The sequence below is a fragment of the Protopterus annectens genome, chromosome 1.part1 (assembly GCF_019279795.1).
Source record: "Protopterus annectens isolate FY-2018-M chromosome 1.part1, PAN1.0, whole genome shotgun sequence".
NCBI lineage: Eukaryota > Metazoa > Chordata > Ceratodontiformes > Protopteridae > Protopterus > Protopterus annectens.
The window spans coordinates 711067243-711094256 of NC_056726.1; the positions used below are offsets into that span (position 1 = coordinate 711067243).

Consider the following 27014-nt stretch of genomic DNA (forward strand, 5'->3'; position numbering starts at 1 on the left):
GGGGCCTCAGTTGTAGGAATAGGTTCAGCTGTACTTAGATCAGTTTTCTCGGTTTCGGCCGAAACCGAGACACTCGCGGTTTGCTTAACCATGGTTTCGGCCGAAACCGCGGACCGCGAGTGTCGGTCTTTATCTTTGCGTTTTTTGGTAGATTGGGTAGTCGGAGGATCCGACGGCATAATGTACGCAAAATCAGAACCGAAAAACTGTTCTGCAAACTCCGACCGACGACTAAGCGTTCGTCGGTTGAAAGAAGCACAGGCCGAACAGGCTGCTACGTCGTGGAAATCTTTATGAGGTATTTGTTTCCCACAGGTTAAACAATTGTTAACTTTTTCTGACATCGGCTGAGGCAAGAAAGAGTCCCCAACGGGGTACTTAGCTTTAGAAGTCTTCGAAGTAGTATTCGGTAGAAGTAATCTCTGGATCCGACCGACCGGCACTTGCGAACAGCTTCTGCTTCGGGCGCCACGCGGCAAGAAAGACTGAGGAAAATGGCGTCGGCTGATGCTTTTATACCCGAAGACCAACAGAGATGACGTCGGGTGGAGTGCGACATCAGCCGAAGCCGGACCCGGACTTTGGAATCCGGCCGACTGAAGGGCTGCCTGACGACAGGACAACCCAGTTGTTATGACTGCAGATGCATCCATGAAGGACATCAGCCGTTGTCATATTTACTTACCTTAGGTATTCTGGCCGATCGAGGGCTACCGGGAGCCAGATAACCCATTGGTTAGGACTGCAACAGTGAAACACGAACATTTGCTTTTGAGTCTCTGCCCACTGGTTTGGAGGAAGGTCTGGAAACTTGCTTGGAGTTGGCAGTGTACGGAAGTAGAATCTGTACCCCTAGAATACTATTTTTAGGACTCATTTTTTACATGAAGGGCAAGTTTTCTTCCTAGGGGCACAAGTAATTGGGAAGGGCTGGGAAGGATAATTGAAAAGTCCATGTGAACTTTTTCCATAAGGGGGCGGCTTACCACTACCCGTTTTTGAGGTGGGGGCACTCCATGGTTTAGATCTTTGCATACCCTGAGACTGTAGTCTGGGTGGCCCGTTTCCCATGTTTGGTCTGAGAAAGCCTGGATGTGGCTGGAAAGGACCAGTTTTTAAAAAGGCCAATGCCTACTGAATCTAGGTGTCTGCACTTGTAAGAATTTTTTTTTAACAGTTTGCATAGATTTAAGCTTTTTCTTCCATCTTTTTAAGAACCTCTTCTGCTTTGGTGCCAAATAAACAGTCCTCATTTAAAAGGAGCGTCTAGTAATTTGGATTTGATGTGATCTGGCAAGTTTTTTTCCTTCAGCCAAGCATGCCTTCTCAGTACAGAACCAGTGACTGCAGCCCTGCAAGAGGCTCCCAGGGCAAAGCCACACTGCAAAGTATGCTTACTAACTTGGTTTGCAGAATGCATTAGCTCTTGTAAATCTTTATTTTCTGCACAATCTGGGAGTAACACCACTTTTGTTTAATTAGTTCCATAATATGCTGCTGGTACTTCAACATGTGAAACTGGCAATTCAATGCCCTGATGGTAACAGTTGCAGAGGTATATACCTTCTTACCCAATCTGTCTAAAGCCTGGAATCCCTGTCTGCAGGGGTAGGATTTTTGGCTGTAGTAGCCTTAATACCTCTAGGTCCCTGGGAAATGGTCTCTGGTCTGCAGTAGGATTCTTGGAAAAATATGTGGGAATCCGGTACTCTGCAACCGTACCTGTGAGGCTTCTTGGGGGCCGGGGGTAAATATCTGGAGTGAGACTGGATCCCATAAAATCATCTACAACATCCTGGACAGGGGGTACAGCTAGAGGTCTCTGCTGAGGCAACTCTAAGAATTCTCGGAGTCTCTTTTTCGACTGAGGGTAGTCCTGGCATTCCCAGCGGAAATGATCTCTTAAAAGTATGGAAGATTTCACCAAAAGAAAACTCCTCTGGAGGGGAGGCAGAGGGAGTGGATTTCCTCTGCGTCTGAAACCTCATAGGTTGATAAGGGGACCTCCTGATATCAGAAGGGTCAGAGTCATTAGACTCCTGGTCTCTAGAATCAGAATGAAACTCAATTCTTCGTCTCTTAGCAGGGGAAGGCTGGCTTCTCCTAATTATGGTAATAAGGTTTTCAGCCATTCTAAGCATTTGTTTTTGTGGCATGGGAGCTTGAGCATGCGCTTTGGTCGTCTGTTTTCTAGGCATAGTGCGTACTCTGGGCCTCAAACTCGGTAGTGTTAGCTAAAAATGAAGTAGTCTGTTTAATTCGAACATCTGTAGGTCTGACTACACCCTCAGAAGCCAGTGCCTGCACAGCAGTTCTGGACCCATCCAAGGTAGACACATTCGCAGGTTCCATAGTCGAAGCATCTCGTGGCATACCGGACTTGGAATGGGTCTCAGCAGAGGCCTGCGAATCTGTAGAAATGGGCATGAGGGGCTGCAAAGGAGCATCACTGAGTACCAGCGAACTGTCGACTAGCTTAACGGTGTCTTCAGCAGTTCTGGACCCATGCGATCTCTGTCTTTATCTTTACATTTTTTCGGAATATCGGTAGTCAGATGGCTTATGGAAGCCATTTCATAATACAGAGAACAGCTAAAGAATTTAACGGCAAAAATAGCCCGACAAAGAATGGTTCAGGCTTTAAACAAGTCACAAAACCGACAGTGAGGGACATTGTGGTCTGGGCCTAAACAGGTGACGCAGTAAGAATGAAAATCTCTGAGGTATTTGCTTTCCACAGGCAAGACAATTGTTAACTTTTTCTGACAACCGTTACAGCAAGAAAAAAGGATCCCCAATGGGGTACTTAGCTTTAGAAGACTTCAAGATTACAAACTCAAACGAAAATTTCAGGTAGCGGCCGACCGGCACTTACGAACTACTTCGGGCCCCTCCTCAGCAAGAAAGACTGATGTAATGGTGTTGGCTGCCTGTTTTATAGCCCTGACGACATGGACGAAGTGACAGCATCTGACGCAGAAATCCTAAGACACTGGTATTCAGGGTGACTGAGGGCTACATGCAGGCAGACAACACAAGTGTGATGACTGCAACAGTGAAATACGAAGAACATGTACTGGGTTTATGCAAATATGAAGCTTGCCTTGTGTGTCAATAAGTTGCACCATCATGCACCCTGCAGGACTTGGGTAAGCCTTTTTTTTTTTTTTTTTTTTTTTTTTTAAAACTGAACTACCTTAGCATATATAGGTTTACTTTCACTGACAACAGCCAAGAAATCTGACTCCAGTTTGGGCATATGAATGCATCTCTTGCAAACTGACTATGTTAGACAAAAATACCGGATTGCCAGTAAACACAAGGCAGTTGCTATTGTTGCCTAAGGATACCAATTTATGCTAGGCTGGCCAAGGAAACAGGATTAATAGTTTGTGGCTCCACAGCTGGTGGCCAACATATGAATGGCAGGACACTGTCTGAAAGGTCTACATGTGGTAGTAACAGAATGTTCATCACTCAGGATGGATTTGGTATGGCAATGAACTACAGACAGGTTAATTGCTGCTGCAGTTGTTGAATCAAGCCAGTAAGCAAGTGAAAGACTGTGAAGGGGCTGTCAAAGTAAGAAACCAAAGGGAAGATAAGTTACAACACTAAAGATATGATGACATAAACTCTAAAAGACTGTTCTGTTGATCCTTTAATACCAATAACAGTGGTGGAGTAGCAACTCCCTTACCCCACCTAACTATCTTTAGCAGATAAAACAGTGACTAGAAAATCACTTCCAATATCCCCACAAGTAATGCATGAACACATACAAAAGTCTAGGTCACCAAAATCACTTCCATTAATACAAGCATACAGAAGACAAACTGATGTGATCATAATGTACAAACAATGAATTTTCATTTCAAGACAGAGGAATGTGATCACCGGATATATATGGCGAGTACTTACAACTTCTGACAGGACAAGGAAACTACTGAAACTTACTCTCAATGTATAAAAAGTTGAGAGTCTGGTGTTAAGTGCTGGGCATGCATGTTAAGTGATGCCCAACTATGTGGAATTACTGCCAAGATTCTTTTGACAGATTGGGCAAAACAGACCAACTTTTCATCTACTAAAAGTCAGGGCAAGAAATGAGCAGTTAGCTGATCACACTGAAGTACCATCATTTTGTGTGTTAAGGTGTGATGCTTTTAATGGGCAGCATTCTAACACTACACATGTTTTGTGAATCTCAACACAGGTGTTCTCTTTATCCTACAACTTGAGATCAGAACTCTTTGTTGAGAAGAGAAGAATCACTGCCATAACATATGACTTGCAAATAAGAGCTCTGCACCTATCTATAAAGCACTGTTTTTCAAGGTGGTCACAGCTAACGCACATGCACTAATAAATCAACGCCGAACCCCTTCACCCCTCCTGATAATATAGCAATTAAACAAAATAAAAACCCAGGAATACCTCAGGCAGTTGTTTGGGCACTCTAATATGGCTAAACATAAAATAAAAACCCAAGAATACCTCAGGCAGTTGTTTGGGCACTCTAATCTGGCTATGTGGATGGTCATCAATCTGGAACCGAATTGGATCAACACTCCCCTTTCGGTGTCCACGAGGAACAACTCGTTCTCCACGCATCCAGTAAAAGTTGACCTGTGGTTTAAAATCTGCAAAGAAAACATTTACTGTATGAATAAATACTACAGGATAACTGTCAAAATGATCTTTCAACATATTACAGCAAAGCTACGCAAGATCTTACCATAACACTCACCGTTACAATATTCTTCACTCAAGAGGTACCCTGTCAAAGATAACGGTGTGTCCGACCAGCATTACAAAGCCTTTACATCTCCCGGGCATCATACATCAGACGTATGACCTACACACAAGGCATAAGATACACGTGATGTGTACAGATGCTTAAATCCTCAGAACTGAAGTGCCTCAGAAGAAACCAGAGCAACCCCAAAGAAAAAAACATACATCCAGAAGGGAAGGAGAGACAGATGCAAGAAGGACCGCTCAAGCCAGGAGAAAAGAAGAAACAGGTGGCACAAAGGGACAGAATACTGCAACAGTGAATAGTAGGACATCTACTGTTAGTGAGATTGTACACAACTGTAGTGAGTCTTTCCTCATCACTCTTGCAGTATTCTTTACTCTTCCGAGAGTACAAAAGCTACTGGAAAGTACACATGAAGATGGCACAGAAGCACCCTCCAAAACTCATGAAGGCTGACCCTGGCCAAACCCACCCTGGAAATGACCTCCAACGTGTAATGGTTGGTAAAGGCGTGAACAGAAGACCAAGTGACAGCTTCCAAGGTGGATCTAATATCTAAACCCTTGAAAAGAAAGAGGAAAAGGCCACTTCCCCAACAGAATGAGCACGAATAGAAGAGGGAAACTGTTTGCCACGAAAATAACAGCAAAAGGAAACTACTTTAGAAATCTAGGAGGTGATGGTTTGCTTAGAGACCTTGAAAGGAAACAAAAAAGCTGCTCACATTTACAGATATGTTTGGTCTTGTCAAAGTAATACAAGAGTTGTCTATGCAAATCCAAGCTGCGCAGAATCTCTCACTACTATTCTGTGGAGAAGGGACTGACTCAAGGACAAATCATTAACCACCTTGGACATAAAATAAGGACTAGTTATGAAGAGGCACCCTCTGTGAAAAACTTAAAAAAAAAAAAAAAGGGGGGGGGGGTAAATGCCATGTACCTGAAGTTCAGAGACCTCATTTGCAGAAGTAAGAACCACCAGTAATAGTCTACCAAGTACAATATTGTAGAGAAGCTGCTGCAGACTAAAAAAACGGAATGAGTCAATTTCTCAAGAGTGAAATTAGGGTTCCAGAGAGGAGGTGGTGGCTTTTTTGAATGTTGAATATGAAGGACACCTTTAAAATTGCTTGACTATAAAACTAAAAGCCAAAGGGAGATTTAGAGGCATAAATGACAAACAAATGAACTTTAGCAAATGAAAATGCCAAACCAGAATACAGCAACTCATACAAAGAGAATACCATAGCAACCCTCCCCACACAGAAAAAGGGTCCAGTTCATGCTTGAGACAACATAGAAAATCTCTCATTTAGTCAAGTATAATTTTCTAATAGTGGGTTTTCTGGCACCTACAAAACCAAAGCATGTGCTCAGAAAATTGGTATCTAAAACTCTCGTCTTGTGTGAAAAAAAAAAATCCATCCTGCGAAGTAACTATGATGACTACCCCCGGGCCAGATGAGAGAGAAGGGGGAGGTTGTCACCAGCAGGACTTTGGGTGAGTCTTACCACATGATCTTATGCAGGACCTTTGGTAGAAGAGGAAGAGAGGGATAGGCATACAGGAACATCCCCTTCCAAGAAATGCTGTCCTCTTTCCAAGTTGGAGAACTTGGCGCAATGGAACAGAACAGATGAAGTTGTCTGCTCAAAAGGGAGGCAACAAAATCTATCTATGGAGTATCCCACTAATGTACAATGTCCGGAAACACCTGTGAAGCATTCACTCATGAAGATTTGTCCTGGACCTGCTGAAGGAGTTTGCCACCAGACTGTACTCTTGAGGAATCTAGATCACCTGAAGAACCAAGTGATGGTGGAACATAAAATTCCCAAGCTTAGAAGATAAATAAGCTGCAAGGAACCACCATGAAAAATAAAAAGATTTAATGTAGAACGAGCGCTTTCACGCACACTCAGGTGCGCTTCATCAGGTTACAATTAAACAGAAAAAGACACTCTCTTATACAAAAACAAACTTTCAATTAAGCAATTAAAAAACAATGATTAGATAATTTAAAAAGATAATAAGTCCAAGGTTTTTTAAAGACATAGATCTTCTTAGTAACTGTCTGTGTTAAAACACAAATATATGAAGATGTCTTACATAAAAACCGTAAGGTTCATCATCTATTAACATAGATTAATAAAACATATATCATTAAAACTTTTCTGCGCATTATCCATGGACTTTAATAACAAAATCCAATAGTACCTTATGCTACAGATCAGGATCAATAATTGTTAAAATCTTGTATTGCATACTAGTACATTCAGTCCAGGTTTATAACAAGAAATTATATTCACTTTTAGCACCCGTATTTACAAATATATAATACAGACAATAATGTTTGTTTACCTAACTGAGAAATGAATTTTGTCTGTACGTTACAAAATACCTCGTACTTCACAAAAGGAAACCTATCCATCATAGGAATAAAATCTTCCAATGCTGGGAACCATGCCCAGATAGTTTTTAGGCGTGTGTGAATATTGCAACTGCCACCTAGCGCCAAGTATCAACTAGTTAATCATATGTATAAAAAACAAATCAAACATCAGTCAAATCAGTAATCAAGAATATTAAAAATACATATAGACAATGCATAAGACCAATATATGTTTGGCAAACATTCATAGTTCATATGACTACCTATTCATATCCATATGATAATAATAGACATATTAATGGAGATAGTTATACTACTTAACACAGCATATTACCTCATACTAAAATTGCTAAATAAGGCCATATATGACGGAAGTGAGCAAAAGCTCATGAACCATAATCAAGCTTGAAAAGCCAGCCTGGAAATAAGGAAAAATGTTGTGCCTCATTGCTTGTTGATTTATCACATGACTGTAGTATCTGTTAAAAACCTTTAGAGGACATGGGACCCAAAAGGAGTGAAAAGCTTGGAGAGCTAGGACAATGGCCCTCATCTTGATGTTGATATCATGTCAGCCAGTTGTCAATGGTACAAAAACCCTGGACTCAGGCTGTTGGAGGAGGCCTCCAAACTATGATCAGAAGCATCCCTCTACAGAAACTGATTTGGGAGAGGAACCTGAAAAGTAATACCGTACAAAATCTATTTTCGCTGTACCTGCACTAATAATGTGTGTAATGTTTAGTTAAAAATGCAATATCTGCTACAGTCTGTATTTGTTTCTGGAACTTTTCTCCCAGTGCCTCTGCTAAAAATGGGTTCCTGACCCAGTTGGACTTTCCCCAGTCACCACATGTCAATAAACAAACAAATCTGGTGAATTCACCAGCAGCACTCGAACACGAGTCAAAGCAAGAGAGGAAATAGGCATTCCAAGGGGTGCACAGCTGGAGCCAGACAGTCTTGAGATACCACTGAAATTTCTTCATATGGAGTTTGGCAAAAGGAACCATGGGAATGGTGGATGCCATGTACCACACAGCTTGGAGAAATTCCCTTGCAAGAGGACTGAAAATAACTAGTCAAACACAGAACATTTGCAGGAGGGAGATATACTAGCATTGGAATGGTCTGAATTCTTGTAACACAAACATTTTGTCCAGAGAGGGAGTCAGATTTTTTGAGCTTGACGGTGAACCCCACACTATGCAGACATAGCACAGTGGAGTATAGATTGCTAAACAGGAGCTGCTGAGAGGGGGGTTGAATTAAAATAATGTCCAAATAAGGGAAATTTACTTACTATACATATGCACCTGTGTTGTCCATTTTCATTCTTCAACAGATGTGTTTGGATCTGATCAGCGGATCAGACTCTACCACTTTCTTTTACAGTCTAGGAAACAGTTCTTAGCTCCTCCCTTTACCCATAATGCCCCTGATCACAGTTTTACCTCAGATCGAGTTTGCAGTCTCAAAGCCATGTTAGAAAAAAGGTAATACATACAAAACTCTAATAAAACGAGATGCAATAGAAAAAAAAAACTGGCCCCACTTTGGAAAAAGAAAGGTTAGAAATTCTAAAACAGCAGAAACTGGAGCAGACTGGAGCAGAGAAAGGATCCAGATCTCTGTTGAGCCCTTAAGGAAAATCTATTTCATTTACTTTTATAAACCTTTCTTGTAGAGGGTTTCTGGGATGAAAACAAAATTCTTCGAACTGGAGAGGAAAGCCTGGAATGCCTAGCTGTTATGGGAATTGGAGAAACCATGCGGTCAGTTTTAGAAGCTGAATGTTTGGATGAGTCAGGCCTGACTGGTGTGGTGTGAAAGGAGATCTGGACTGGGAGTCCAGTGTCCATATTAGATGAGACCATAGGAATGAGAACCAAATTTGCTGAGACGGGGCAATGAGGGTCACTTTGCTCTTCAACCTGAAAGCTTTCTGAACAAACATGGGGATTAAGGGTAGGGGAGAATAAGCAAAGAATACCAGAGGGCCAGATGTGGGACATGAGCACCTCTCAGGGATTGTCCCAGAGAAGGGATTAGGGTGCAAGTGGCAGAAAGTGCATAAGAATGGTCATTGATGGTCCATTATGAAATCCATAGCACTCCGACATGTTACAGTGTGAGCTCCGATTAAAAAATTGTAAAGGCAGTAGAAAGGAGGATACAAGTAAAAGATTACAGGAAGCAAGGAATAGAAGGGGTGTGGGCAGCATTGGTTAATAATCAATGTAATATACTGGAGGTTAGTTTAGCTAGCATAAAGTACAGTTTTGTACCTACCATAAATGTAGATGTTCGAAGATCCACATTGCTGCAGTCCTAACACTTGGGTAGTCCGCTGTCCCAGTCGGCCCGAATACCAAAGTATAAGGCTGACGTCGGTCAAGGCGCATTAGTCTGACGTCAGGACGTCAGGGTACAAATGCGCATGACCGACGTCATATCCTCAGTCTTTTCTTGCCCCAGATGTCAGAAGACCCTAAAAAGATAAGGCCAAAACCAAAAAACACCAAACACCCCTGTAACAAATATATGTACAATATATACAAATTTACAAAAGTACAACCCCACCCACACAACCACCCCTAAACACAGAGGGGAAGGAGGGAGGGTAAATTGGACTGCAGCAATGTGGATCTTCAAACATCTACATTTATGGTAGGTACAAAACTGTACTATGTTCTTCATCCCACATTGCTGCAGTCCTAACACTTGGGTAGAATCCCAAAGCAGAGGTAAGGGAGGCTGGCAAATCATAGGGAAGCAGGAGCTGCCAACATGCCCTGCAAAATAGCAGTGGCAAAACCAGCCCTAGATTTAGAATAGAGAGGAAGATGGTAATGCTTAGAGAAAGTATGCACTGAACTCCAAGTAGCTGCCTCCAAAATATCCTTAGTTGCCACCCCCCTTAGAAATGCTGTTGAAGTGGCAGTAGCCCTAGTGGAATGAGGCCTAATCCCAGCTGGAATCTCCTTGCCATGATGGGAATAACAGAATGCAATGCAAAACCCAATCCACTTAGATATAGTTTGTTTTGACACAGGCTTGCCCTGAGAACTCAAAGCAAAAGAAACAAACAACTGCTGAGACTGCCTAAAATCCCTAGTCCTGCTTAAATAATAACGCAACTGCCTGTGTACATCTAAAGTGTGCAAAATCTTTTCCCCTATTTTGGGGATCTGCATAAAAAGTAGGCAAATGAATAGTTTGGTTTAAAGCCACACTAGAAACCACCTTAGGCATAAAGGAAGGATTAGTACGTAATGATACCCTATCCTTATGGAAAATCAAAAGGCTCAACCGCCATAAGGGCCTGCAATTCAGAAACCCTTCTTGCAGAAGTTGGCCAACAAAAGCAGTCTTCCATGACAAGTATTTCAATTCAGCAGTAGCCGCAGGCTCAAAAGGTTGTAGAGTAAGTTTCTCCAACACAAAATTGAGGTCCCAAGCAGGAGTAGGAGCTCACGGGGGTCTTATATTCTTTGCCCCTCTAAGAAATTGCTTGAACAAAGGATGAGAAAACAATGGTGGGTCACAATCATAGTGAGCTGAAATTGCTGCAGCATGAATCTTAATGGAAGAGAAAGACAAACCTTTGTCCAATAACTCAGTAAGATATTGAAGAGCCACACTTAAATTAGGCTCAGAAACATCCAAATCCTTTGCTGCACTCCAAAATAAAAATCTCTTCCATTTTTCTGCATACACTTTACGTGTACTAGGTCTTCTGGCTTCCATAATCACATTCAAAACTTGTTGAGGAAGTTGAGACCTGCTGTGGTTCAAAACAGAATATGCCAGGCTGTTAGATGAAGAGAGTGAAGCTTGACATTGAGTAGATGACCGTCCCTCTGAGACAATAGGTGTGGAATCAAAGGTAAAGGCCATGGAGGCTTCCTTACCAGATTCCTCAGTAATGGGTACCAGTGCTGCCGAGGCCAATCTGGAGCTATTAAAATCATCCTTGGCTTGTCTTGTCTGACCTTTAGGAGTACCTTTGGGAGGAGAGACAGAGGTGGAAAGGCATACACATGAAGATTTTTCCAACTGAAAGAAAGAGCATCCACTTTCCAAGCTGTGTGATGAAACCTTTTCGTGCAAAACTTTGGCAGCTGGTGGTTTAGTGGAGAAGCGAACAGATCTATGTCTGGAGTTCCCCATGACACTGTCAATTTCCGAAATACATGAAGATCCAGTTTCCACTCGTGGGGATCCATGATTTGCCTGCTTAACACATCTGCTAAGGAGTTCTGTGCTCCTGGCAGAAACCTTGCCTGAAGATTTAGTTGCAAGCTGAGTGCAGTCTCCCACAAAATCATTGCTTGCCTGCATAGAGGATAAGAATGTGTTCCCCCTTGCTTGTTGATGTACCACATGACAGTTGTGTTGTCTGTTAGAATCAACACCTGCCCTGGAAGAAGTAACTCCTTGAAAGCCATTAATGCAAACTGGACTGCTAACATCTCCTTCATGTTGATATGTAGATGCTGTAGTCTGGCAGGCCACTTGTCTTGTATCTACTTTCCATTCAGATGAGCTCCCCAAGCTATGTCTGAGGCATCTGTCGTTAGAATCTGACTCGCCTCTGGCCGGGTCACAGAGAGTCCCTTGTTTAGGTGACATTCCTGAGCCCACCACAAAAATTCCTTTTGAATGCAAGGTATTATTTGAATGACAGTGTCCAAATCCTGGCAGTGCTGTGTCCATACATTTTTTGAGATACCATTGCAGCTTCCTCATATGCAGTTTGGCATTGGGAAGCACCAGAATACAAGATGCCATGAACCCTAAGGCTTGAAGGACTGTCCTTGCAGTCAGCCCGGACTGAAGAGATAGTTGATGGAAGTAAAGGGAAAGATTCTTTTGTTTGTCCGGGGTTAAAAGGCCATCTGGGTTGCTGTATTCAGTCTCACACCCAGAAAGCACATGTCTTGAGAGGGTACTAGACTGGACTTTATTTCGTTCACAGAATACCCCAGGCATCTTAGCACTGCTATCACATATTCCAGATGCTGAAGAAGCTCGTCCTTTTCTTGAGCCAGAATCAGGCAGTCGTCCACGTAAGGATAGATTTGTATTCCCCTTAGCCGGAAGAAAGCTATGACTGGAGCCAGAACTTTTGTAAATACTCTGGGCGCAGTAGATAAGCCAAAGGGCAATGCAGAGAACTGATAATGGGAATTCCCAGCTCGAAAACGCAGATACTTCCCTGCAACTGAGTCTGATAGGCACATGAAGGTAAGCCTCCTTGAGATCTAAAGTTACCATCCAGTGATCTTTGCCCAGCAGCGGTAAAAGCTGTTGTAACGTCAACATTTTGAACTTGGGAATGTCCAGATAAGTGTTGAGGATAGATAAATCTAAGATTGGTCTCCACGTGTTCCCCTTTTTTGGTACTAGGAACAGGCGAGAATAAAATCCTAGGCCCCTTTCTGGCACAGGAACCGGCTGAATGGCCCCTATTTGGAGTAACAGAGAAATTTGCTTGTGAGCCTCTTTTCTTTGTATAGGAGGAATGTCTGGCATGCCTTTGAAAGGAGGCAAGGTATGGAAATAAAACCTGTAACCGTGGTGAATGATATCCAATACCCATCTGTCTTGGGTAATTAAACTCCAATTTTCTTTGAAAAGTGCCAGCCTTCCTCCCAAAGGTGCTGCCAGACGAGAAGGTTCTGGCAGCTGAAAAGGCAGGTCATTGGGTCTGCTTACGAAAGGACTGACCCCTGCCCTCACCAGAAGACTGAGCAGGTGAACTCCCTGTTCTAGGCCTAAAAGAACCTTGAGCTCTTCCCCTACCACGTCTAGACCTACCCCTAGACTGGGAATCATAAGAAGGATATGTCCACCCCTTAGTAGGCCAATTTCTACTAAACTTCGGAGGCTGAACCTGCAAAAAATCTTTAACAGTCTGCATAGACTTAGCCTTGTCCTCCATTTTCTTTAAAACTGCTTCCACAGGCGAACCAAACAACACATCAGATTGTAAAGGAGCATCTAAAATCCTTGTCTTTACATGCTCAGCTAAATTCTGATCCCTCAGCCAGGCGTGCCTGCGAAGAACAGAACCAGTGGCTGCCACCCTCGAAGAGGCCTGTACAGCATCAAAACCACACTGCAAGGAATGCTTCCCCACCTGTTCAGAAACATGAACTAAATCCTGCAACTCTTTACACTCAATACCTTCCGCCAGAGCATCTACCTTTGACTTCAATTGTGAAAGGAGATAATTTTGGTATTTTAACATGTGAAACTGGCAATTCAAAGCCCGCATGGCTAAAGTGGAAGAAGTATACACCTTCTTTCCCCATCTATCCAAAGCCCTTGCCTCTTTATCAGGAGGAACAGGATTTTTAACAACAGAAGCCTTAACGCCTTTAGGGCCCTGAGAAACAGTTTCTGGGTCTGCCCTAGGACTCTTAAAAAGATACTTATGAGCTTCAGGCACCCTATAATACCTATCCGGTTTAACTGGGGCAGGAGGCAAAGAATCAGGGTTCAGGGAAGCCTCTGCAAAAACATCTTCTACAACATCCAGAACAGGAGGTATAGCTAAAGGCCTATGCTGGGGTAGAAACAAAAATTCCCTAAGCCTTTTCCTGGAATCAGAGAAATCTTGACCTTCCCATTTAAAATGCTCCCTCATAGAATGAAGAGTCTCTGAAAAAGAAAAATCCTCAGGAGGAGAAGCCGAAGGAGTAGAATCATTTACATCAGAATCAGAATAAGGAGGAAACTCCTGCAAGTCTTCAGCCGAAGACTCAGAAGCCTCTGAACACTGCTCAAAACTCTCAAGCTCAGGTTCCACCCTAGGCCTCTTATCAGGAGGGGGCATAGAACCTCTAATCATAGTAATCAAATCTTCTGCCATTTTAAGCATATGTTTCCTAGGCAGAGACCCTGAAGAACTAGGGGAGACCCCCACTGAAGTTAACCCTGGCCTGCCTCTCGAAGAAGCCTTGGAAACAGAAGGGGAGGGCCTAATCACCTTAGGAAGGGAGGGGAGAACAGCCACCTGAGAAGCCCCTTCAGCCTGGCCTACCTCCTGAGAGGACACATCTTGTAACAGTAAAGTCTCTCCCTGAGAGTCCAAAGGAACTTCTGGCAGAACCTCCGGCTCCACCGAGCCCTCTAAAGAACCGACGTCCGGGACAGACGGTTCTTCCAACCTAGGCTTTGCTGCTTTGTCCTTGCGCTTTTAGATTTAAGCGGCGCCGGTGCATCCGACGGCATGTTATAATTACAACGCTTCCCAAAACTAACCTGGCACAATCTAATCTTCTCTTTATAGTGCGTTTGTTAAATCTAGCACAAGAGCGACACCCAACAACGTCGTGCTCAGGCCCTAAGCAAGGAATACACAAGGTATGGTAATCCCTATGAGGTATCTGTTTCCCACAAGAAATACAGTTATTCACTTTTTCTGACATCCGTTAAATACTGAGGCAAGAAAAACCAAAATATTCCCCAACGGGGTACTTAGCCAACTTTGATTCGGTCTGAAACTCCGACTTCAGAAAATTTCAGAACGCCAACCTGCACTCGCAATACTGCTTCTGCATCGGACCATGCTGCAAAAAAGACTGAGGATATGACGTCGGTCATGCGCATTTGTACCCTGACGTCCTGACGTCAGACTAATGCGCCTTGACCGACGTCAGCCTTATACTTTGGTATTCGGGCCGACTGGGACAGCGGACTACCCAAGTGTTAGGACTGCAGCAATGTGGGATGAAGAACATCTGCAGGAGAGGAAGAAGCTGGAAGAAAGTGAGGAAGGAGAACATAATGGAGGAGAGTGTGAAGGCTTCAAGTGGGCGACTGCAGTCACAGGTCCAGGTGCTGCACATGTAATTTCTGAAAGTTTTCTTGAATTCATGAACATGGGTAATATTTTCTAAGTGTTGTGGGAAGCTTTCTCCATGAAAGTACTGAAGGTAACTACAGAGGTTTTTGTCCAATAAATTTGTTAGGTGTGTGAATCTGTAACAGAGACATTGGTCTGAGCTTCTGAGGGACAGTGGGGGTTATATAGAGGGAGATGAGTGGATATACTACGGCAGGAGGAGGGCTTGTTCAGGATACAGTGGATAAGAAGTTGAGTAAATAAGAATTGGTTAGGAAACTAACCAGCTGAGCGTTTGGAGAGCATGACAGTGATGTGATTTTGTAGGCAGATTAGCTGCAAATTTTAGATGGTTTTGAAGTAGAAAGGACTAAGTTAGTTAGTATTTGAGAGCTGTAGAAGAGGTTAGGGAGAAGAAAAGCTTGGGCCAAGTGAGATTCTGGAGTTGGATGTAAAGAACCTTTTGTTCCTGTACAGCTTTTGGTGGGTTTTCTTGACAGAGTGATATACACACAAGATTGAATTTAAGTTGTCGATGACTACTCCGAGGAGCTTTGTGTTGGTTCAGCTGAGAGAGTAGTGTTTTTAAGGGAAGAGATGGTGAATGAGGATTTAAGATGGTAGAGCGATATGGGTAAGAAAAGAAGTTGTTTTAGCTTTTTAGGGTTTAGTATAAGTTGGCTTGTCAGTAAGCCATGTTTCAGTGAGGTTAAAGGATGTTTGTGTCAGGATAAGCAGGTCAGAGGGGGTTGTCAGGAATGATAATGATAGTACAGTCATCTGCATACTGTATGAGGGATGACTAAGGACAGTATGTGTAAAGTTGGTTAGTAAAGATGTTAAAAAGAAGGGAGCATAGAATTGAACCTTGGAATGCCCATTTTGATGGGGAGAAAGGGAAAAATAGCAAGAGCACCATTTGATGGATTTCGGTCCGTGAGGTAGCTGGTAAACCAGGGGAGAGATTGAGTTGAGAAAGTTTGGAGAGGAGGATGGAGTGAGAGACAGCATCAAAGGCTTTGGAGAGATCTAAAATTAGGCAGGACACTAGCTTGTTATTGTCTCTGGCTAGAGAGCAGTAGTGGTGCTATGGTGGGGGTGGAAGCCGGGCAGGGGTGATGAGGTTTCCTTGAGTGACAAAATCCAGGATTTGTTTATGAACACAAGTGTTCGAGAATTTTGGAGAAGGGAGAGAGTATGGCAATGGGTCGATACTAGAGAGCTGTGCAGAATTTCCAACTTTGTGGATAGGTATGGTGCGGAATTTCTTCCGAAGAGTAAGGACAGTGGAATCACTGATTGAGTGGTTAATGAGGATGAAGACAGGGTACGCTATAATGGCAAGCTTTAGGCTGATGGGGAACATGGTTTAAGTCTGAGAAGAAGATTTTTAGGGTCTACATTATTTGCACGAAAACTAAATTGCACGAACACGTATTGAGCGACAGAGCGAATATTCAAAATATCGAAGGTATGAACGGAGACTGCCGTAGGGAATTCTTCCCTTTGCTTCAATGGAGTGCAATCTCGGAGTTGGTATATTTAAGTAGGGGGTGTGGGGGGGGGTGCAAGGGGGCTTGCCCCCCTACATACAACAGTTAGTGACCGTATTTGTTTGTTGGTTTTGTCATGTTTGGAATTCGATGTTTTGGGCTTTCGCCCGTTACGTGTCGATCAATAAGTGTTCGCTCTATTCCGTTTTTGTGCAAATAATATAGACCCGATTTTTAATGTATGTAGTTGGGATGAGATTTAGTGAGGAAGGGCAGTTCTGTAGTAAGAGAGTGGTGGGACGTGAGGGGCTGGAAGTTGGCATAAGTTTGCTGATGGCATCAAAGCATGAACTGAAGATGGAAACAGTTTCTTGGGTTGGAGTGTTTGATCGACAGTACTCCAGAATTTTTGGGATTTTCTTGGTTTTGTAGTTTGGGGTGTATGGTAGAATCAACGTGTGTGTTTTTTGGCCAGGTTTAGGAGTTCCCTATATTTTTTGGAAGTGTGAGAGAGGTTTTGTCTTGGTCTAAAGTTTCCATTCAGAATAGGCTGACTTGGTGAGCTATGGAGAAAGTACAGTTTTGTACCTACCATAAATGTAGATGTCCGAGAGGTATGCATCTGCAGTCCTAACTAATGGGTTGTCCTGCCTCAGGCAGCCCTTCGGTCGGCCGGATTCCAAAGTCTGGGTCTGGCCTCGGCTGATGTCGCACTTCACCCGACGTGACTGCTGCTGTCAATTGGTGTCAATTGGGTATAAAGGCATCAGCCGACGCCATTTTCCTCAGTGTTTCTTGCCCCAGATGCCAGGTGCCCTCTAGGAAGGCTAAATTTGGATAAATGCAAATGATTCCAAACAGTAGAGAGCACACAAAAAATAAACATGTATGTACATATACACAAACAAATACACCATAATAGATTCCCCCAGCTAGCTACAAGATGGGCAAATACCCTAGGAGTACCACGACATCTACATTTATGGTAGGTACAAAACTGTACTATGTCCTTCAAGGATGCATCTGCAGTCCTAACAAATGGGTAGAATACCATAGCCAAACTGGGGGAGGAGGCACTAAGAAGATTATGGTGTAGTTAAGATCCCTTGCAAAACAGCAGTGGCAAAACCTGTTCGGGATCCGGAGTATAAAGGCAGATTATAATGCTTGGCAAATGTATGCACGGAGCTCCAAGTAGCAGCCTCTAAAATGTCTTTGGTAGCCACTCCTCGTAAGAAAGCTGTAATAGTGGCTGTAGCCCTTGTGGAGTGAGGTCTGATGTTTTCTGGAGTTGTCTTTCCACGAAAGGAGTAACAAAATCTAATGCAATTTCCTATCCATTTTGAGATTGTCTGTTTTGAAATTGCTTTTCCTTCCATTCCTGCTGCATATGCTACCAGAAGCTGGTCAGTTTTTCTATTGTTCTTGGTTCTGTCCAGGTAGTAGCGCAATTGTCTGTGTACATCCAAGGTGTGCAGTAGTCTTTCCCCCCTGTTCTGTGGGTTGGGGAAGAATGTTGGTAGGTGGATTGCTTGGTTCAATGATACCCTGGAGACCACCTGGCATAAAAGTAGGGTTAGTTCTCAAGGACACTCTATCCTGATGGAAGATGAGGAAGGGCTGTACTGCCATTAATGCCTGTAATTCAGAAACCCTTCTTGCTGAAGTGATTGCAAGCAGGAAAGCAGTTTTCCAAGATAAGAACTGTAATTCTGCTGTTGCTGCTGGTTCAAAAGGGGGAAGTGTTAACTTTTCCAGCACAAAGTTCAGGTCCCATGTAGGCAGAGGTGGCTTTCTTGGAGGCTTTACATTTTTAATTCCTCTCAGAAACTGCCTGAGTAGAGGATGAGAGAAGACTGGAGGATCCATGTTGTATTCTGCTGAAATTGCTGATGCATGAATCTTGATGGAGGAGTAAGACAGGCCATTGTGGAAAAGTTCTGCTAAATATTCCAGGATGTTAGCTATGTTTGCCAATGATACATTTTCTCCTTTTGCTGTACTCCAAATGAGGTATCTTTTCCATTTTGCTGTACTCCAAATGAGGTATCGTTTCCATTTTGCTGAATAAGTCTTCCTTGTGGAGGGTCTGCGAGCCTCCAGGATAATGTCTTTAACCCTCTGAGATAAATCTGGGTTATTTTGTTTCATGTAAGATTCCAAGCAGCTAGCTGCAGTGTTTTCAAGTTTGGATGCAGGATCTTGAAGTTGTTCTGTGTTAGCAGCAGAGGAACTAGGGGTAGAGGCCATGCGTGTGTCCGAGACATACTTCTCAGAAGCGGGTACCAATGCTGCCTCGGCCAGTCTGGAGCTATCAGTATGACCTTTGGGTGATCTTCTTTGATCTTCAGTAGCACTTTGTGCATCAAAGGTAGAGGTGGGAATGCATATGCTGTTAGGTTTTCCCAACTGAAGGATAGGGAGTCCACCTTCCAAGCAAGTGGGTGGTATGTCCTTGTGCAGAATTTTCTCAATTGGTGGTTGTGTGGGGATGCGAACAGGTCTATTTCTGGTAGCCCCCATTTCTCTGTAATGGCTTTGAAGATGTCCGGATGCAGCATCCATTCGTGGGCATCCGTGGTAGTTCTGCTTAATGTGTCTGCTAATATATTTTCTTTTCCTGGCACAAATAAGGCCTGGAGCTGAATGTTGAGGTTCAGGTCCACTGCCATCCGGCATAGAGGATATGAATGTGTGCCTCCCTGCTTGTTGATATACCACATAACTGTGGTGTTGTCCGTCCTTATCAGCAAATGACCCTGTTGAAGAAACTGTCTGAATGTCTGAATTGCCTGTTTCACTGCCAGCATCTCTTTTTGATTTATGTGTAGGTTCAGCTGGTCCTGTGCCCATAGGCCTTGTATACACTTGTCTGCCATGTGTGCCCCCCAACCGAGGTCTGAGGCGTCCGTGGTGATAGTCTGGCTTGGGTGAGGGCTGTGGAAAGGCAGTCCTTTGTTCAACTGACAGGCCTGAGCCCACCACAGGAATTCTTGCTTCAGGCATGGAATTATTGGAATTTGGGTTTCTAGGCTGTGCTCGTGCTGAGACCATATATTCCTTAGGTACCATTGCAACTTCCTCATATGCAGTCTGGCATGTGGGATCAATATTATGCAGGATGCCATGTAACCCAGGGCTTGCAGAATTTTCCTTGCTGTAAGCTGGTTCTGCGTTGTTAATGCCTTGAAATAGAGTGGTAGTAGTTTTTGCTTTTCTGCTGTGAGAAATGCCATTTGATTTGATGTGTCCAGTTCTGCACCCAAGAATGTAATCCTTTGGGATGGTACCAGCCTTGACTTTTTTATGTTGACTGTGTATCCCAAGGCCTGCAGTAGGTGAATAACCTTTTCCAAATCTTTTGTTAATTTGATCTTGTTGTCCGCTTGTATCAGGCAGTCGTCCAGGTATGGATAAATTTGAATTCCCTGAAGCCTGCAATAAGCAATTACTGATGCCAGGCATTTCGTGAATACTCTGGGCGCAGTAGATAAGCCAAAGAGCAATGCTGAGAATTGATAATGCTCTGATCCTGCAAGAAATCTGAGGTATCTTCTGCAATCTGGTCGAATAGGGACGTGCAGGTATGCCTCCTTGAGATCTAGAGTCACCAGCCAAGCCTCCTTGCCCAGCATGGGAAGAAGGTGCTGTAGGGTCAGCATTTTGAATTTTGGAACAATGAGATATGTGTTGAGAGCGGACAGGTCGAGAATAGGCCTCCATTGGTTTTCTTTTCTTGGCACCAGGAAAAGTCTGGAATAAAATCCTTGTCCTTGTTCCATAGCCGGTACCTTTTCTATAGCTCTCATCCTTAGTAAGTGGGTGATTTGTCCTAGAGCGTTTGTCTTTTGGTTTGGTGGTAGGTTTGGCATTCCTCTCTTCCTTGGTAGAGTATGGAAGTGAAACCTGTAACCTTTGTCTATTGTCTGTAAAATCCATTTGTCGCCTGTAATGAAATGCCAGTTTACTGAAAATAAGGCTAGCTTTCCGCCTAAGGGTGCTTCCAGTTTTTCCCTGGTAGGCGGTATCAGAGCCAAGTCACTGTGACTGTCCTGTGGAAGTGGTAGTAGCTGGATCTGCGGCAGTACTTCTCTGGTTGTTAGGCTGCCACTGACGTCCCCTGTAGGCACCTCTGGATTGACCTCTGCCTCTTGAGCGCCTATTTCTGCCTCTCTGTGCTCTGGTGTCTGGAAAGGACCAATTCTTCGAAGGACAATTTCTACTAAACCTAGGAGGCTGGACCTGTAAGAAGTCCTTGACTGTTTGGACAGATTTTGCTTTTTCCTCCACCTTCTTTAACACTTGCTGTGCAGGGGAGCCAAACAAACTGAGTTTCTCCATGGGAGCATCTAGGAGCTTTGACTTTACATGGTCTGGTAAGGATTGCTCTTTTAACCATGCATGCCTTCTGATCACTGTACCAGTTATAGCTGATCTAAAGGAAGCCTCCAGTGCATCATAGTCGCATTTTAAGGAATGATTACTGACCTGCTGAGTGTTATGTACCAAATCCTGAAGGGACTTACGGTCTATAGGTTCAGGAGAGGATAGTTTTTTTATTTAACTGATCTAACAAAAATTCCTGATACTGAATCATGTGGAATTGACAGTTTAAAGCCCTAGCCGAAAGAGTAGCAGAAGTATAAACTTTTTTACCCCATCTCTCTAATGCTCTAGATTCTCTTTCAGAGGGGAGGGGGTTTTTGGCAGTTGCTACAGCTTTGGGGCCTTGAGAAATAGTTTCAGGATCTGCAATAGGAGCCTTATACAGGTGATCATGTGTGTCCGGGACCCTGTAGTATCTGTCGGGCTTAGCAGGGGCCAGAGGAAGAGAATCAGGGGCAGTACAAGCATCATTGAATGCATCATCCACAACTGTTAGAACTGGAGGAATGGCTAAAGGCCTATGCTGTGGCAAATGCAAAAAGGTTCTGAGCCGTTTCCTAGAATCTGAAAAATCCTGGCCCTGCCATTGAAATTGTTCCCTCATAGCATGCAAGGTTTCCCCAAAAGAAAATTCCTCAGGAGGAGAGGCAGAAGGAATGGAGTCTTCTGCGTCAGAATCCTCATATGGAGAATAAGGGCCCTCTGGAGGATTTGAGTTTTCTGAATCATCAGAAGAATAATCAGTAGAAACTGGTTCAGGGGGCTCTGCTCTAGGCCTCTTCTCTGGAGGGGGATGGGAGGCCCTGTCAGGGTGAGGTTGGGATCCCCTGATCAAAGAAATGAGATCCTCTGCCAGGCTAAGCATTTGGGAACTAGAGCTAGGCCTGTGTGAGGGGGTTTTAGAAGGCAAGGCCTTAGAAGATTTAGCTGCTTTAGCCCTAGAGAAAGCCTTGATAGACATGGATGCAGGGGGCCTAGCAGCTCCACGTGCAGGAGTGGATATGTCTAAAGGAATAGTATCTGATAAATCCTGGGTGCCTGCTACAGCAGGAGAAATTTCAGTAGCAGATTCAGCCATGCTGTGTGAGGCCTCGGCTGCAGGAGGAATGCTCTCGGCCGAAGGAAGAACCGAGGACTCGGTTTCAGCCGAAACAGAGACACTCGCGGTTGGCTTAACCGTGGTTTCGGCCGAAACCGCGGACCGCGAGTGTCGGTCCTTTTCCTTACGCTTTTTAGCTAATTGTGAAGTCGGAGTCTCCGACGGCATTTTGTAAGCAAAAGCTGGACCAAAAAACTCCTCCGCAAACTCCGACCGACGTCTAAGTGTCCGTCAGTTGAAGGAAGCACAGGCTAGACAAGCTGCTACATCGTGGTCTGGGCCTAAGCAAGGCAGTAAGAGTGGAAATCCTTATGAGGTATTTGTTTCCCACAATTTAAACAATTATTTACTTTTTCTGACATCGGCTGAGGCAAGAAAGAGTCCCCAACGGGGTACTTAGCTTTTTAGAAGTCTTCGGTAGTAGAAATCTCTGGATCTGACCGACCGGCACTTGCGAACAGCTTCTGCTTCGGGCACCGTGCGGCAAGAAAGACTGAGGAAAATGGCGTCGGCTGATGCCTTTATACCCAATTGACAGCAGCAGTGACGTCGGGTGAAGTGCGACATCAGCCGAGGCCAGACCCAGACTTTGGAATCCGGCCGACCGAAGGGCTGCCTGAGGCAGGACAACCCATTTGTTAGGACTGCAGATGCATCCTTGAAGGACATCAGTATGATTCGACTGACAGTTCTGGGAGAGGCAAAGGAGTTTTTAGAAAGATGGAGTTGAACTGAAGAACAGCTTCATCAAGACAGAGATGACAGGAAGGACCAGTCGATTGCAGAGAGACAGTTATTGAATGTATTAGGGTTGAAGCTGGTTAGCTTTACGGCATTCCTTAAATTTAAGAGGTCCAGTGAAATGGGGGGAGAATCTTTGGACACAGAGGGGAGTGATCGCTTATCGAGTCTGGTAGGGATTCTGGGTGGTGAGAGAGGTTAGGATGGGAGACAAGAATCCAGTCAAGGATAGAACTGTTATTTGTGGGTTTGTGAAGAAAAGTGGGAGAAGAGATTAAGTTGAGTGTAGCCATAAAGTGTATGCCAATAGTAGAGGACTTAAAAGTGAGGGCAAGCCAACTGATGTGATCACAACCTAGTATGATCATTTAGTTAGATTCAGTGAAGAAACTGTTCTAATAAAAGGTATGTTATCTCCAGGGAGGATGTAGATAGCGACTATAATTGGGGGTTTTATGGTTGTTTAGCTTGCAATTAGCAATGGTGAGTTCAGCTGGGTGAAAAGAGGGGTAGGGTTGGTTGGGGGGGGGGATAAGGTTAGGAAGTCAGAGTACATAATGGCAACGCCTCCACCTTTACTTTTATATGTTCTATCAAGGAGTAGGATGTTGTAGCCTGGGGGGGGGGGGGGGGGGGTCAGTGTCTGTGTTATGTGAATTGAGTCCGGTTTCAGAGACAATAATTATGTTAAGCCGGTATACAAAGATATTCAGATTAGCGGCCAAATTGATTGATGTTAAACCCCAATAGTTTTGGACAATGACACATGGGAACTGGTTGAAAGCTGAAGTTGCCACACCTATGGTTAGCTATGTATGCTGTTTGGGTCTTCCCTGCTCAAGAGGGAAGCTGTAGCCTGAATAAGAGTTAAACTTACATACATTTGTAAATTTTTTTTGTCTCGAGACAAAGGTTTTGCTGTGTGTTTTCTGTTCGGTGATTAATGCCTCAATAAAACCTTTCCAAAATTGTTTAGGTAGGATTACAATCGTTTTATTTTTCCTTGTTATCTTAATGCTCTGTAGTTTTAGAATGTAAATGTTCACTGCTCTGCTTCCAAATTTTCCAGGCTTTGTCCCTTCTAGACAGCATTCATTGTATTTCAAGATTAACTGTTTTGCATAGATGCAATGCACACTGCATGTATACACATCTATGCAAGGTTAACTTTTAACTACCTAAAAATGTACATTTTGCTTCTGAAATAGGGGTGGTACAATACATGGACACGTCCTTAACCATTCAGCACCCTCAGCACTTTTCACAGTACCGGTATGTGAAGCATACTACTGGATTTCCACAAAGTAAAATTGACAGAGCTAAATAGCACTACACCTTTCAAAATAATAAATATTGCTTAACTGCATTGTATTCATTATCACCACAGTTACAAGCTAATGTCCAGCAAAACCCTGCTATGGCCTAAAAGATTTTTGATGAATACAAATTTTATTAGAAGAAATGAAACTCAATTACTGATCATTAAAAATGCACTCTATATGCAAAATTAAAATAGCATTAAAAAAGCTAATACTGAAGTCAACCATAATAGAGAGCTGTAAAATTATCAGTCAAGGCAGTTAAATACCAAAACACAAAAGTAACAAACAAATGAGAAAAGCCACCACTAACACCCATCTGGCTACAAAGTACTACAAAATAACATGTCCATTTAAGAAATTATTAATCTTTCACACAGTGCATCACAGGCAGTATACATTCTTTCAGCAAAATTCATCCTCCACATTGCAGTCAGTCGCCGTATCACACAAAAGTACTGCAGTCTGGAAACAAACTTACCAGTAGTTTTCTCTGGAGCTTCCCCCAAAGCAAAACTGAATTATGTCCTTTAGAATACTAAGAGTGATAAACAGAAGGGATTTCCTACCCAGGGCAGCCCAACGCTCATCCAGTATACAGAAGTCTAATGATCTGGTATGCATCATGTCACATTTATGGTCCCCGCACAGATAAGACATAAAAAGAACAGACACAGCTACCCAGAACTTCTGTCATCAGTTCGAATGCCATTATTGCTAGTTGGTCTGACCGCATTGTTGCCAAGTGACCCCCGCCCCCTTTCCTGGTCTTGTATTTTATTTTGCTACTTAGGATTTCATGTCACCCCAAAAAGTGTGGGAGGCAGATTCCACATAAGGATAGTCACGAACATAGTCTTTTTTGCTTGGGTGCTTCCCACGACCATACATCTTATAGTACCAGTAAAGCGTGTCCCAAGACACTCAGAAGTCATTTGTCTTCCTTGACCCTCTATCTTGAAAACCAACAGCTTAAACAGCTAGCCCAGTTATGTCAAAATCCTGTAACTGGAGATGCTCATCTTTTAGCACATCCTCTGAGACTTTGCAGGAGTCTGCGCTGGGCACGGAGGGGGGGAACTGTGGTTGGTTATCTTGGAGGGTTCTAGAGGGATTCTGCAGAAATTGGGCAGAGAGGAGGTTTCAGGTTCTCTTATTGAATCTTACCAAGGGTTGGAACCTCTGGTATTTGTTAGAGTTGACATCCCTTCCAAGTAAAGACAAAAATGAAGCAGGTTTTGGTTTTAGTCCATCCTAAGGATCTTCAAAGGGAATGGCAAGAGTTTACTCAGGCCTTGCTTTCTGCTGTGATGGCCTTAAAGCCTCCTCAAGGGGTTTTGGCATCTTGCTCCTCCTTGGACCTCTACCCCTTCTAAACAGCTTAGGTAACCAGATTCCCTAGATGAAGATTCAGCACCTGATGAGGGGTCCTTGTCCTATTCTTCACGGATGCCTTTGGCTTATGGTTCTGATGAAAAGGAGTCGGTTAGCCATGAATCTCCTTTTCAGGAATTGTCCTTGGGGGACAATTGCTAGGATGATTAAATACTACGTGGGATTCTTCTTAAGTGTCTGATATTCAGGGAAGCTATGTGTTGCTTCAGGTAGATAACTCCTAAACCATCTGCAGTTTCTCCTGTGTTGGTTGCCTTTAGTTAGACACTTTCATTGCTGCTTCTAAGTCTCCTGCTCCTAAGACACAGGATGGGTTCTAGAATGCTTCTGAGGAGATTGTCAATTTTTATCTTAATGTCCTTCTGCTGATCCTGCTGTAGTGTCAAGTCTTCTGACAAACCTAAACTTCTGTCCTCTTCCAAACGTTTGCCTTCTGATAAGGCTAATAGGGCAATGAAGAGGCTAGGTAAGAAAGTTTACACTGTTTCTACTTTGGCCTTTAGGGCGGTTAATTACCAAACCCACATCACCAGGTATAGTCTTGGCCTTGATCATTTCAGGCTTGTCAAGTATTTCTGACCTCTGATTCTAAGGGCAATTCCTCTTCCCTATCTATTTTAGGTTCTGCTTCTCAAATGACTGCCACTCAATGTGTAGCTATGACGCTGCTATGCCTCTTCCAGGCTGTGGCTTTTGGGTCTGTCATGAGGGGTAATTCTTGGCCTGTCTCCAGTCTCTGCCCGAGGACATTACAGCCAAGTTTTTGGATATTCCTTTGGTAATAAAAATATTTTTGAGACTGCTGCTGACATGTTTAAATCAAGAGAGGCAAAGCCTTGCAGGACCTTAAACATGGTCTCTTCTATCCCCAAGTTTGAGGGATTATCCTTCTATTTTTATTTTATTTATTTTTTATTTATTTAACATTTGTTGACCGGGAATGTCAGACTAGGTTCCACAGAGCCTGTTGTTCAGCGAAGGCCCGGGGAGAAACGCTCCAGATGCATGTCTTTGGAATGTGGGAGAAAACCGGAGTACCCGGAGGAAACCCACGCGAACACAGGGAGAACATGCAAACTCCACACAGAAGGCACCCCAGCCGAGAATCGAACCGGAGAACCTTGTGAGGCAACCACGTTAACCGCTGCACCACTGTGCCGCCTAGATCTGCTCCGCTGCACCACTGTGCCGCCTAGATCTGCTTTTGTTGGCAGGGAAATGCCGCCAGGCCTCCAAGGGCAGGAAGGGTGGTCAGTGGGCCCCCTCTGCTAAAGCTTCTCATATCTGATAAGCCTGCTTCTCTGACAATTGCCCCCCCCCTTTGACCTGGTTCCTTTGCCCCTTCAGCTTTCCCTTTGTCTTCCAAATTGGCATCTCATCACTTCAGACCCTTGGGTTCTTTCCATCATCCCTCAGGGATACTTCATGGTATGGAAGTCTTGCTCTCTTTCAGGGATTCCTCAAGCTCTTCTAGAACTTCTTCCTCATTTTCGGAGGTTCTAGGGTGCCTGACAAACCAAGGAACCATTCAACAGTCTCCCCCTTCTCAAGTGGGAAAAGGTCTTTTTC

At 43.7% G+C, this 27014-nt stretch overlaps 1 protein-coding gene across 1 annotated transcript in view; it reads right to left on the reverse strand.

Moving 5' to 3' along the window:
• LOC122814937 (39S ribosomal protein S30, mitochondrial-like) overlaps positions 1-4710 on the reverse strand; it is a 299636-nt gene extending 294926 nt beyond the window's left edge. Inside the window, exon 1 of the mRNA XM_044087201.1 lies at positions 4498-4710. Coding sequence (XP_043943136.1) covers positions 4498-4710 — 213 coding nt within the window. The remainder of the gene's footprint in view (positions 1-4497) is intronic.
• Between the last annotated feature and the right edge of the window lie 22304 nt (positions 4711-27014).